This window comes from Pagrus major, chromosome 11 (genome assembly GCF_040436345.1).
Source record: "Pagrus major chromosome 11, Pma_NU_1.0".
In the NCBI taxonomy this organism is placed as follows: Eukaryota; Metazoa; Chordata; class Actinopteri; order Spariformes; family Sparidae; genus Pagrus; species Pagrus major.
Window position 1 is genome coordinate 14,461,802 of NC_133225.1, and position 13,589 is coordinate 14,475,390.

A 13,589-nucleotide genomic window follows, 5' to 3' on the forward strand; every position below is an offset into this window, starting at 1 on the left:
ATTACTGAGCCAAATGAAATAGCAGAGGCTGATTACCCGCGTGACGGAGAGACGAGACGGGCTGGATCGCTCTCTATTGGGAGAAAGAGTGAAGGAGGGGGGAAAAAAGGGAAGGAGGGAAATGAGGGGAGGAGGAGGAGGGAGACGCTGCCTGGCTGTACTTCCCCAACAAGGCTCCAAACAATTGTGTATGTGTGCTTGCGTGGGTGTTTGTGAGTGTAAGTGAGAGAGACTGTGACATGGAGGGTGGGGGGGACGGGGGCTGTTATAGTCCCATTTCTCAAACAAGGCTCCCTGGGGAGGGATATGAATAATAACGACGGTGGCAGTGCAGCATGTAAAAATCAAACAAATATCAAGCTCACATTTCTCTGGCTTTTGTGTAGCTCTTACCTTATCACCGCTTTTTCTCTATTTCCATTAGCTAAGTAGATATAAAGCTATATTTTTATGAGCACATTTGTGTAGGCTGGAACAAACTGCACCGTCTTCCCAGCATTAAACCACTATCCTGGTGTGTGTAAATTGTGAAATGTGTGTGTGTGTGCAGCTGTCATATCCGAATCAGAATGAGGGTAACGTCAGATCTGGGGGGGTGTCGACGATTATGCGGTGACGGCAGCTGTTAATCCATCAGACAGGCTCGGAGGAATGAACACCTGTGATCACCACAGAGCCAGAGAACATGTTGGGAAGCCACAGAACATGCACACACACATGCAAGGCACACAAATAGAGGTGGTCAATAGACGGATAGCTTTTCCACAGCAGATATTTTGACATGTCACAGTCTTAAAAGCACAGGTGTATATACATTTTAATGATGGCTGAATTCCATTTAGCTGCTTCAGTTTCAGAGTCCTGGTAGTGTTCATGCAGGCTCACTGTCACTGTCATGGCTTACTGGGACACTTCAGTAGAACAAAGCCTTTGTTAAAGGAATATTTAGGGGCAGAAAAGACAATCATCTAAAAGTAATGTTGTATGTTTATTACTTTTTATATCTACAGAGGAGTCAGGGAGTCCACCGTGTTGCACCGCCACGTTTCTACAGTAGCCCAGACTGGACAAACCAAACACTGGCCTTACACACAGGACCTTTAATGTTATTATAACTTTTTCTACTATTGCCAGTCAAAATGCTGTGACGGACTATTAGCCATTGCCTTGTAGAAACACAGACAAGTCAGCTACTGAAAGGAAAAGAACCATGAAAAACATTTTTATTTTTAGTTATCATACATTTGACATACTCAAAAGAAACGCACTAATGTTAATTGGTTACTATGGAAACAAAATTACTTCTATTTTGCCCAAAACTCTTGCAAAGAAATACATTTTCATCCGAACAGAGAGATTAAAGGTCGGCCTAGTAGATAAATATTTAAAGGGGGTCAATATCTGAAATCCTTGGCTGACAAAACAGTTTTGACTATTTATTTGAAGAGTCTTCACTCACTAAAATGTATTGATTTATGTTTTGAAGTCCAGCATTTTGGTCCCCATGAAATATTTGGACCCCACAAACAAGGAAAAACAAGTCGACACACGTTATTTATTTTTTTTTAAGACTCCCCAATCACGGAAGACAACTGTTGAACGACTGTTTTCACAGGCTCAGAAGCACTCCTCCTGACAAGTGAACTGAACTGTTTTGGTGCAGTGTCCCTTTCATATTTCCCTCCAAAGTTACTTTACTGAAGACTGTACAGTACTTAAATACTCATGTTGGTCCTGAATCAGCGTCTTACTATGAGCAGTGGGGTGTTACATGAAGACACGTTTTTTTTGCCAGAGATGGAACCAGTTTTTGTCTGAGCTCCTGTCGCAATTTAGCAACATTTGAACCGGCATCTGTTGGCAGTTTTGTGATTGTTTGCTTCTGTTGCAAGGCTGTCAGTCAGATCAAACTACACCCACACACTCCTGATGGAGCGAATTAGCAGAGTTACTGAAGGGGGCTGAATATTCTTACCCGAAGATGTTTATTTCTGAACTTTAACTTTTATTGTTGCTAATTTAGTTACAAGTATTTGATACAAATTGTCAGGGGCTTTAACTCTTACAGGAGATGCACACGTGAAGGCAACCGTTAGTGTCTCCACCTCCGGTCACTGTTTCACACAAGACTCAAACCTCCAGGCTGCTCACATGCTCAGAGTCAGGGAATCCACCAGCTGTGCACACACGCTCAATGCCACAAGTGAGGGACGGGACACGTATGTCGGACTAAAAGGCCGCCGTCCTCCCTCTCTCTTATCCCCTATCCCAGACATGCTAATCCCTGCAGTTGTGGCAGGCAGGCGTGGAGGAGATAGATTGGAGGTCAGTGTGAGCAGGTGTGCGCATGCCGTCAGGCCCTGCCAGGAGACTGCAATCAGAGAGGGTTTGGAGAGTAAGCAGCTGCTGGTTTTTGGGGGGGTATAAGAGGGAATCATTTGGAGGAGATTGCTTATCCACTCCTGCCATCTATCTGTTATGATAGGATGGAATTGAGAGGCTGCTGAGATTGGCGAATAAATATCCAGTATTTATTGAACATTTATTCAATCACAGAATCAACAGAACACAAATGGGGCACACAACACAACATACAAGCACATATAAGAATCAGAAATCATTACTCACATCTCTGAAAAGGTCATAAAATGTGTTGAAATCCATGCAACTGAATGAGAGTCATGATGTCCCTTGAAGTTCATTCATTTTATGTTGCAAAGTAGTGGAAGGAGGTCTTCCTAGGTCCAGTACTTACTCATGGTCCTGTTCTGAAGAGCAGTTATTTCAAAGTTAAAACAAGAGGCAGGTCATAGGATACACTGAAAAACTCAAAAATGTGTGTGTAGTTCTTTTCTCGTTGCCAGTGAGGACCAGCCTATGTTTTATATACTGTAGTACACAGTCACAGTGGCGGATTGAGGTTGTTTGAGGGGCAGGGGTGAAAAAATAAAAAGGGAACCACACATATGTGGCGGGGCACCTGCGCACAGAAAGTCATGAAGACAGGGCACATCACCACGTTTTGTCCACTGGAAGGGCACCCGAGAGGGCCTGTAATCTTCTATCTTTTATCTATCCGAGGGGAATTCAAAAGGGCACTTTCACAGCGATTTTTCAACCATGGGGGCACCACTGGGAGCACTCACACCCCCCCACCGCAAATGTCTCTGCACTGGTGGACTGTGATGAATACAACAATGCAGGGCACAGACCAAAAATGCTTCACGTTTGAAGGTGAAATGAGCAGCATGACAATATAAGATTAATCCATAGCCAATGATGGTTGGTTGCACAATGATTTTCCTGTCCTCAAGAGAAAAACACACTTTAGTTTTGACATTAACAAGCATATTTATCTAAATGTAGAGATCTGTGGTCATTTTCATGCTGTTAAACATTAGTTGCTGAAACAAAGGCACTGAACAGAATTAGTCGATTAATGATAAATACTTGAAAACATTGGTTAATCATTTAGGTCATTTTAAAAGCCAAAAATAGTTGCTCTCTTTGCTGTTTTTTTCTCAATGTTTTTCTATTTTAGACAAGAAAAAAAACTATTTGAAAGCATCACCCTGGGCTCTGGGGAATTTCTGACATTTCAGAGACAACACAATCAAATTGAAAAAAAAAATTGAAAGAACAAATGTTAGATGCAGCCCTGTGAGGCACACAGAAATCTGTGTCGTTGCTTCAGGAGAAAGAAAATAGAGATAAAAATCACCACTGAGACTGTCAGATCAAAATGTTCTTTATTTTTTATTCTGGCATTCCTGCTGCAGCTCGACTTGATTCTTCTTCATCAGCGCTAGACAGGAGAATTAATGGCAGTGGGGTGTCGCAGGGGATGCTGAGAGGAGTATCCACCAATCCAAATCTCAGCCAGCTCCTTCAGATATCCTCCTACGAAGTGACCTTTGCCTTCTCCTCCAGCTGCTCCCTGGATAAAGCCCTCTGATCCCTGCGAGCTTATCAACAAAGTCTGCTGGGGTCCTCACTCTCTTTGTTGCACATGTAATCACACCGTATTGAATTGGAGAGCCATGGAGGTGAGAGTGGGAGAGGAGGATCGTCACACACCAGATCTCTTTTGGTGAGAGTGATGCGACTCTGCTGTAGAGGAGAGAATGGTTTCAGCTGGGGGGCTCCCTGCGTGAGCGGCCGCCTCAAATGGGACCCCTCGCCGCTCACCGCCTGGCCCTACTCCACCTCGGAGAGGCTTCAGAAAGGGAGTTCAGAATGACAGAAGTGTTTCATACTGGCACATTCAGTGGCTCGGACCAGATGGAGTCTTTGTTCTTTGCTCTCAAACACACACGGATGCACACACATACACGAATCGTGACACATGCAAATGCACACACACGCATGCATGCGCTCTTCCTCGCCACACAGCAGTGCAAAGCCAGGATCATGATGACAGGGGGTGGTGTGATTCTCTTGTCCTCTGTCGTGTTCACATTAGTCATATGCAAATCGGCATTGTGCACAGAGAATGACACAAATCCACCATGTCTAAATCCACAAAGCAGACTGGTGACGGCTATTAAGTTAACATGATTTATTAAGGTGCTTGACCCAGTTAGCGCATGCAGCCATTACATGGTGTTTGTTTCAGGTGTTTGGAGGAATGGACTCTGTCACAGCTGGAAACTTGGAGACATGAGGAAGATTAAAATGAAGGGGCGTTCATTAATGTTCACGTAGCTGTGTTTATTTTAGAACTGAAGGAAAGAAAGATGAAACTAAGTCTGAGTCTGACAAGAGAAATGTTCAGCCTCGTCTTCATAGTGTGACTTAATATTTTCATAATTTAATACTCTTTTCTTGGTCATTTTTTCTGTCTTGATCGTCGAGGAATTCTTCATGAGTTCTCTTCAACTTTGTACAACATGTCAAGTCTGATTGAACAAGAAGGCTCTTAAAGCCCCAGTGTGTGGGATTTAGTGATGACGTTACAGATTGTAACAAAAGAAATACCTCTCGTCTCTATGGTGGCCGCTAACAACGTGAATCCAGAGCCAGTGTTAGGTTTGTCTGTTCTAGGCTTCAGTAGAAATATGGCGGTGCAACACGGGGGAGGTGGAGGAAGATGTGCTTCCTCTGTAGATATAAAAAGCTCAATCAAAGGTAACGAACTATTCTTATTTTCAGGTAAATAGACACTAATGAAAAGAATATTATGAATATTAAATTCCATTTTTGCTAACAGATCCCCCAAAATCCCCCTTAAGGTCTACACAATGGACCTTTAAAGGTACACTATGCAGGATTTTCCTACAAAACAATGCATAGACTGTTTGCAGAGATGCTGCCCTCTGCCTGCATTTTCTTATTTCAAAGTATTTCGCTGTGCTGGGGACATTTCTGGGCTTCAGTTATTCTGGAGATGGATAGGATGTCACATACAGATGTGTTTTTGCGTTGATGCAGTGGCAGACTCAGGATGTTTGAGGGGCAGGGGCGAAAAAAATAAAAAGGGCACCAGCTGTGTGCTGCTGGTCAGGGCAGATGCCCTTCGATCACAAAATCTTCCTATAAAGTCAAAATGGCAAAGACTTTCTGACACGACTCCATTATCACATATTATCTGCTGTAACGAACATCTTAAATTAATTCACTTGTCAACAGTCCACCTTGATCAAAGCTTAGTTGTCTAATTTTTCCCACGGAGCAGTCATACTAGCTGTTGTTTCCAGACACATCTAACTCCTGATGATGGAGATCATGGATCTTGCATGTTTTCATACATCAGTAGATCAACTGATCAGCAAAATACTGACAATGAAATGTGTTGATAGACTTGTGTGGATTGCTTTCTTTGTTAACATTCTTTCTGACGACGAAGACATTTTAACCAAAGGAAATCTATGAAGGATTAGGATCAGGTTAATGGTGGTGTTGAAATGGAAAAGGAGGAAACAGGAAGGTTGAGAATGACGAGAAGCAGAAGGAGGAGATCACTGAGTCACTGAAGACAAATGGCGCTATACAGCTCAACATTTTGCCATTTTCCAACGTTCCAGATGGCATAAGGCCACCATCATCCCCGGCTAATTTAGGAACGAGAGTATTCAAACATTTCTGACAGGAAGCAGTCAGTGACCTTTAAGCTGGAAATGCTCGGCTGGTACCGCGTCCTCGCTGTCTTTTTTCATCAGATCTGGAGGTGCGGAGCACAGACACATCCTTCAGCTGAGGTGAGTATGAAATGCCAGTCTGTCAGCTCCTGTCTGCTCTTTGCTGTGCATTGTGGTATGAACAGCGAACTCTGCTGCAATCAGCTCATCTATCGATTCGAGTCAAAGTAACCTTCACTGCTGCAGGTTTGTTGGAACAAAAACAAACACATGGATTGAATGTCTTTGGGCATCAGCATCTAAAAAACAAAGTTACGTCTACTTCCTCTCTGAGTTTTCCTGAATTTTACCACTGACAACCGAATCCTTTCTACAAATGTGTGTGATGTTGAAATTATCGTGTTTACACTGTTTAAATCACTTAACAAATTGGGTTTGTCACACTTACTTCCAGAGGATTTAATGATGCATGCTGTAAACCTTTGATGACTAATAGCTGCCCAACCTCACTGAGCTGAAAACCCATGGTTTAAATAAATATCAGAAGTTTCTCTACATTATTCATCAGTGGCTGACCCAGGTCTACCTATGAATGGGAATAAAAGAGCATCAATCAGCTCCTCAGTTGGATATTACATCAATGCAAATCACATGACATTTCTCTTCTCCTGTCTGAGTAGAACTGACAAATCAGAGCATTCATGCATTAATATATGTATGGCTGAAGCTTTCATGTGAACCTTGACTGACACAAGCAGACATCTACCACTAATATGGTGTAAAAGATCCTATATCCTGTAAATGCACCTCGACAATTTATGCAGAAGATCGACACAGGGAGCGAGCATGGATGAGAGGAAGAGATCGAAAGTCATTGATTTCAATATAAAAACATGACACATGCAAAAATCTCATAAAAGGGAATAGGATTTTATTTTATTTGCTATATAATGGTATCAGGCACTGCACCACCCTAGGCAGAAATGTCATTTACAGTCTACCGCCATTAAATAATTCACATCCAACACTCCTATTCACTAGTGGTTAGTTGACGTGTGAGTGGTTTCTAGATGTGCTGATGAGAAAAAAAGCAAAAACTGTCCATGAGTGCAGTTGTGAGCCACGCTAATTCAGCTCAGAGTGCAGCTGCTGCTGACAATGAAAGATGAGTCAGTTCCGGTGATAACCACTGAACAGAACCCTAAAACACACCTGGAGCATCAACTCTTTGCGCTCTCGCCCACTAGTGGTGGTTAAGAATCTTTTAATGGCAATCTTCACTTTTCAGTCATCCAACAATTTTGTTTTCTGGTGCATAATGAGCATCGCAGCCTCATGAGGCCGCTAGTCTGACAAAAAAAGAAAAACTTTGACAGTAAACAGTGTTTTTTAAAGCTGCAACTCACCATTATTTCCATTGTTGATTAATCTTATTTTCCTGCTTAATCGATTAGTTGTATGGTGTTTAAAATGTGAGAAAATGGTGAAAAATATTCATCAGTGTTTCCCAAAATTCATTGACTAATTTTTTTTATGCCTAAACAAACTCAAAAAACAAACTCTCTTCATGACATGATAAACTGAATAAACAAACTGACCTTGAAGAACAACACAATTTCATACTGTTTTAATACCTTTCTAGCTTCAAACAGTGTTCTGGGGACATTATTTTCTTGAGAACAGCTTGTTTATTCAGATAGGGAGAAGATAAATATTTCTGAGTTTGTATTATAGCCTCATTAATATTGTAAATAATTAAAATTCTGAGTTTGAATTTCTTCTCCAAAACTGTATAGTGCCCATTTAATCTGTCAAATATTTTCTTAATTAATCAATTATTTGTTCACAAACTAAAGATATTCAGATTCCTGTCATGGAGGAGTAAAGAAACCAGAACATATTCATATTTAAGAAGCTGGAATCAAAGAATTTAGCCTTTTTTCCCTTTAAAAAAATACCCAAACCAATTCATCGATTATAAATGTAGTTGGTGATTAATTTCAGACAACTAATCGATTAATCGTTGCAGCTCTAGTCATGTTTTCTCTCACAGTGCATCTCAAATCGTAACAAAATCAACATTGAAGTCTTAGTACCATGATGGTTTACATGCACACAAACTATAACAAACAATTATACTAATAGTATTAAGATGGCAAATGTTTTCACAGAAAATAAATAGTTTACCAAGTCAGGTTGTGAGTGAAAACGCTGGCGTTTTAAGAGTACTTGCATATAGCACATGCGAAAAAAGTGCCCCAGTTTGATCTTTTCTGCTTATAATGACAAAATGAACCAATTAAACACTGACAGACACAACACTAATAAAGTTAATTATAATCTGCTGTTGAATCATGCCAAGAGGTTTAACTTGGGGCTTGGTTTAATCCATGAAATTCTCCTTTTGTAATTCATAATTTTGAAACGTCATCATTAATCATCATGTAAGACAAACGTAACATATCAGTCACTCTGGTGCTGTCAATAACATTGTTGAGTTGATAAAAATAGTGGCTTTGGTTGATTTGATTGTACTCTAATCTGCATTTATGTGGTTCCAACTGAATATCATCACTTCATCTTCTTCCTGCTACACTGGCCGTAGTGCATTAACAAAAAGTGGCTGATAGCAGGAGTATGTCAGTTCTACTTCTGTGTGACTGTCGGGCCTCATTAAGGTGCTTCCTCTCAGAACTTGCTGAGGGGTGGCAGCGCCCCTGCCTTCACCAGCACAGCTGAGAGCAGGTCTGCAGGTCCGGGTGGGTGAGGCACAGCAGTGGCTGAGGGGTCTCCATGCTTGTTGTCAGAGTTCATAGGTGTGGGAACCTTCCCTCTATTCAGCGTGGTCTTGCCAGGCACACTGCCCCCTCCTCCACCCAAACTGGTCTTGCTGTTCTCCGCCGTTGGGATGACAGTGCCCAGGTGGGGGTTGCCCACCACAGGAGTCCCAGTGGACTCCATGCTGCTTTGACAGCAGCACAGCAGCCGGAAGAATGCCGCTCTCATCTCCCTGCTGGACAGAGTGTATATCAGAGGGTTGAGGGCAGAGTTGAGCACAGCCAAGGCGATGAACCAGTCCACCTGGTAGAGCACGGGGCACTTATTTGGGCTACAACCCACATCCAGCAGCAGCAGGAGGAAGAGGGGGGTCCAGCACATGACAAACACTCCCAGAACGATCACCACTGTCCGCAGCAGGGTCAGCGAGCGCTCTGAAGGCCGGCTGCTCACCCTGCGGCCGCTAGAGGTCACCAGGCGGTAGATCCTGATGTAGAGAATGATGATGGCCACCAGCAGCGCGCTGAAGACACTGATGCAAAAGGCCACGTAACTCTTAGCGTAGAGCGGCAGCACTGTGGAGCAGGAGTCCATGTTTCCCAGGCAGTTCCAGCCCAGGCTGGGCAGGGCACTAAGCAGCACTGACACAAGCCAGCAGGCTGCCAGCAGCCCTAGAAGTCTTCCTCGACCTGCTGTCTCACACGGACGCAAGCGCACCATAGTCATGTGCCTCTCAATCCCAATGGCCAGGAGGCTGAACGTGGATGCGCTGAGGGCCACAAACATGCTCCCCTCTCTGGCCAGCCACTGCTTCGGCGTCAGGAAGAAGGTGTTGCGTCCTGAGGTGAAGATGTTCACCACGTAGGCCACACCGGCCAGCAGGTCTGACAACGCCAGGTTACCAATGAGGAAGTACATGCGGCTGTGGAAGCGCTTGTTTCTCCAGAGAGCGAGCAGGACCATGAGGTTCTCCAGGACAATCAGCACGCAGATGAAGAGCAGCACAGCCTTCTTACAGGCCCCGCTGCTGCGAGGCAGGTCCCACTTCCCTGTGTGGTTGTAGTGGCTGACGATGACAGGATTCATCCCTTCCTCCAGGATGTTCCCCATGACGCCTGCCTGCCCTTCCTGGCCTTCCTAGGTCACACAGCAGAGGGCGCCACAGCACTGGACACGGCACCTGGCAGGGTTACAGCTGGCATCTTAGAGCCCCTTCAGACCTGCCAATCAAATGATTATAGAGATAACTTTTACTTTGAAAAGCTATGCTTTAAAGGGGCACTTTAAAAAGAGAAATTCAAACTAATAATTCTGATATTTTCAATATTGATGGGGTACTAATGCAAACTCATAAGTTTTTCCATAACTGAATAAACAAGTTGTTCTCAGAGGAAAATAAGGTCCCCAGAACACTGTTCGAAGCTAGAAAAGTGGCAGGGTCCGCCAAATATAAGTATAGTATGAAAATGTGTTGTCCATTAAGGTCAGTTTGTTTAATCAGTCGAGAAAACGAAGAGGTCATTTATTTAGTTTTTTTTTTAATTAAGACATGAAAAACAGTCTTCTGATTAAAAGTTGTTCCCCAAAACTACACAGTGCCCCTTTAATATTACTTTATTTAACCAGAAGGTGCAGAAATCTCTCCCACAGAAGCGTCCTGCCAAGATAGCACTAGCACTCAGAAAACAAAAAAATATATATATAACACACCATGAAACACAGAATTATAAAGAAATCAATAAAATACAAAATAAAGAGGAACCTGTGGATAAAGAGAAGTTCTTTCTGAGTTTATTGCCCCCAGCATCTTGAACAAACAGCTGTGGCAGTTACTGCTGTTCGTAAATCCAGCGCCATAAATGTTAACTTCTGACTGAAAACACCTCCAATATAACTACTGTGCGCCAGTATTTACTGCTTGTAAATAAACCTCAATTAAAGGTGACAAAACAGTCTTGAAATGACCCTTTAGAGTGCATGTAATCCTTGAGGTTTGCTCAACAGGTTTTTCCCATAATGAAACCTAATTATGTTCATCCCTGATTAATACGCACCGTTAAAGAGATGACTAATAGGTTATTCTCTTCCTACTGCTCGCTCCTTCATGAAGTTGCTCAAAGTTAAATAAAGTTTGGTCGTTCAGTCTCTGCACAGCTCTCGGTTATTCTTCACCACAGCTACAGTAACTTATCTTACCTTTTGGAGCCACTGCTCTCATCTGGACATCCCGCTGGTGTGGTGAGATCTGCAGAACCTGGAAATGTTTCTCTCGTGCGTAACGACGCGCAAAAATATAAGATCACCAAAAAATTATCTTCGACGTGAAGTCAAAAGTCCATGTCTTGTCTCCCAAAACTCTTAAATGCCTTCCTCCTTACATCCACTCTGTGTTGTATCCTGGACTTTTCTCTCCACTCTGTGACTCTCTCCAGCTCTGGCCGTCCTGTTCTCACCCCTCCCACACGGCGGGGCGGTCTCTTCCCTCACCTCTCCATTTAGTCTTTACCATTAATTATGAGTCAGGAGGGAGGTCAAAGCCACGCGCCAGACGCTTAAATGCTGTGCAGATGTGTCACTTTATGTCTACAGTGCTTTTCAAACAAGCATTCATCGTGAGTTTGATGGATTTTGTTCCATTTCTAAGTGCAGTTTCATGAGTTTTGTTGGTGTTCTCCGTGAGCAGAGAGCACCTCATTTCTGTCATTGAACTGCTGTGCTTAAACTTGTCCTGTCAAATGTGTTTTTTTAAAAGTTACCTCAATAAAGAACTGCTGCACTTACTTGTCCTAACAAGATTTTGGCCTCAAGGTCGACTGTATAGTCGACTGCTTTGAACTACTGCTCTGCATGTGTCACCTTCATTTTGATCGGTGAGAATATTGGAGGGTTCTCAACCAACCCTGCCTCTACCTCCACACTCCCCCTCCTCCTCCTTCATTTTGTTGGAGCGCAGAAAGCCAAATCTTGCGTTCCAAAGCTTTCCAAAAGAACACAAACTGATGTGTGTTTATTTGGCTTCCTGTGGAATTTATCCCCTCCGCTGACAGGGCAATAAATTGTAACTCATTTTATGTCTGTGATTTGATGAGTCATTGTTTTGTTCAAATAAAAGATGACTGGGTCCCTTTGCCCCTTCAGAGTGTGAGATAGGTCAGACCTCTCTAATTGGAAGGGATGGGAAGCGAAGAGTCAAACTTTCCTTCAGTTGTTCTGAAGAAAATGTGTCACAGATGAGCAATGTTGGACTGGTTATTTCCAGAATGTAATGTATTACATAACACTAGTGATTTTCATTTATATTCTTTTGACAACTGGCGTCACGAACACTATCAACTGGTAAGTGCAAATATTTTTGCCTTTGCCATGTCTGTGTTTGACGCGATCATAAAGAAACTGTATTTCGGCTACAAACATCTAAAAGTCTGACTAGAGTCAGAGCCAAGGATTTTTCTGTCTCTCTTGCTTACCACGCCGGCAGATTTCTTCTTTGGTTCATTTCGTCAAATGATCTAAACGACTGAATTGTGCAGAATCTAACCGATCTAACCATGTACAACATGCCCATATTGACAAAAGTTTCAACATTCATAACATTATGAGCCGCTTTGAACAAGTTTAAACTGTCGCTGGTGACCCAGTGGGTGTGACCAGGATGAAATACATCTTAATTTCAGGTGGTAACACGTTACTGGACAAACACGTTCAATTACTGCTGAAAGTAATGTTACTGTAAGTTAAGTATGTAAACCTATTCTAGTAGTAACCCAAAATAAAATTATGAACCTGAAAATGAGCATATTTTTTCTCCTTTAAGAACAAGAGCCAGGGTTAAATGTGGCACACCTTCATGTCTTATCCCTGTTGATTCCAATCGGGACTTTCCTGCAACTTCCTGGTGCCGTGTGGTGAGAAGACAAGGGAGAAACCACGGCTGGATGTGGATGATGCTGAGGACTGTGCCCTCTTCACCTCTGTTAATCCCCCACTCGCACCAATAACCCCCTCCCCTCTGTGAGATGGCTCTGCATTGTGTTTAAAAAATAGTACGCACATTCCCATCAATTTCCCAAAAGCTGTTATTCCATCCACTGGATTGTGCAATGGGTGGAAACACAGGGCTCGGGGTTGTTACTTCTCACTGAGTGTTTACACTTTGCCTTTTATTAAAGTTTTCCCACATGATGGTCGTGCCATGGTTTCACATTCAGTCTGAGAAGATTCAGGAAGACAGAGAGAGAGAGAGAGAGAGAGAGAGAGAGAGAGGCGAAGTCAAAAGAAATCTGAGCATGAGTGGAACATAAGCAGAGAGAAAGCTTCAGAGAACAGGAAAAATGGCAGGGGAGTCGGGGGCAAGGATGCTTGATGCTTGGCGGGGTCTTCAGGTTAATTTATTAATCAATATTTTGCCCACATGGATTGAAAATAAATCTACATGTCTGTGTCGAAAATAAAACCACACTAACCACTTACTGGCTGTTCTTGAGTGTTTTATGTGATCCTCAGCAGATGGAGTTGCCCAGTTCCATTAGAAGTCGGTTTGTGGTGAGATTGTTTTGACTTCCAAGGCCAAAAAATTTACTTTGTTTTGGCTCAAGTCTGTTTTGATTAGTTTGTACCTTGCTGGTTAATGCTAGAGGGCAGGGAAGACGAAAATTCTGATGAATATAGCAAGATACCATCTGAAGATAATTAGATTTTAATATTGATACGGCCCAGAGTAGCTCAATAAAAAGG

At 42.8% G+C, this 13,589-nt stretch overlaps 1 protein-coding gene across 1 annotated transcript; it reads right to left on the reverse strand.

Annotated features, from left to right (window-relative positions):
- Positions 1-6,993: 6,993 nt before the first annotated feature.
- Positions 6,994-11,272, reverse strand: s1pr3a (sphingosine-1-phosphate receptor 3a). Its single transcript, XM_073476588.1, has 2 exons — positions 11,052-11,272; positions 6,994-10,075 (listed from the first exon to the last, which is right to left on the reverse strand). The coding sequence occupies exon 2, from the start codon at positions 9,963-9,965 to the stop codon at positions 8,766-8,768; it is 1,200 nt and encodes a 399-aa protein (XP_073332689.1). The 5' UTR covers positions 9,966-10,075; positions 11,052-11,272; the 3' UTR covers positions 6,994-8,765.
- Between the last annotated feature and the right edge of the window lie 2,317 nt (positions 11,273-13,589).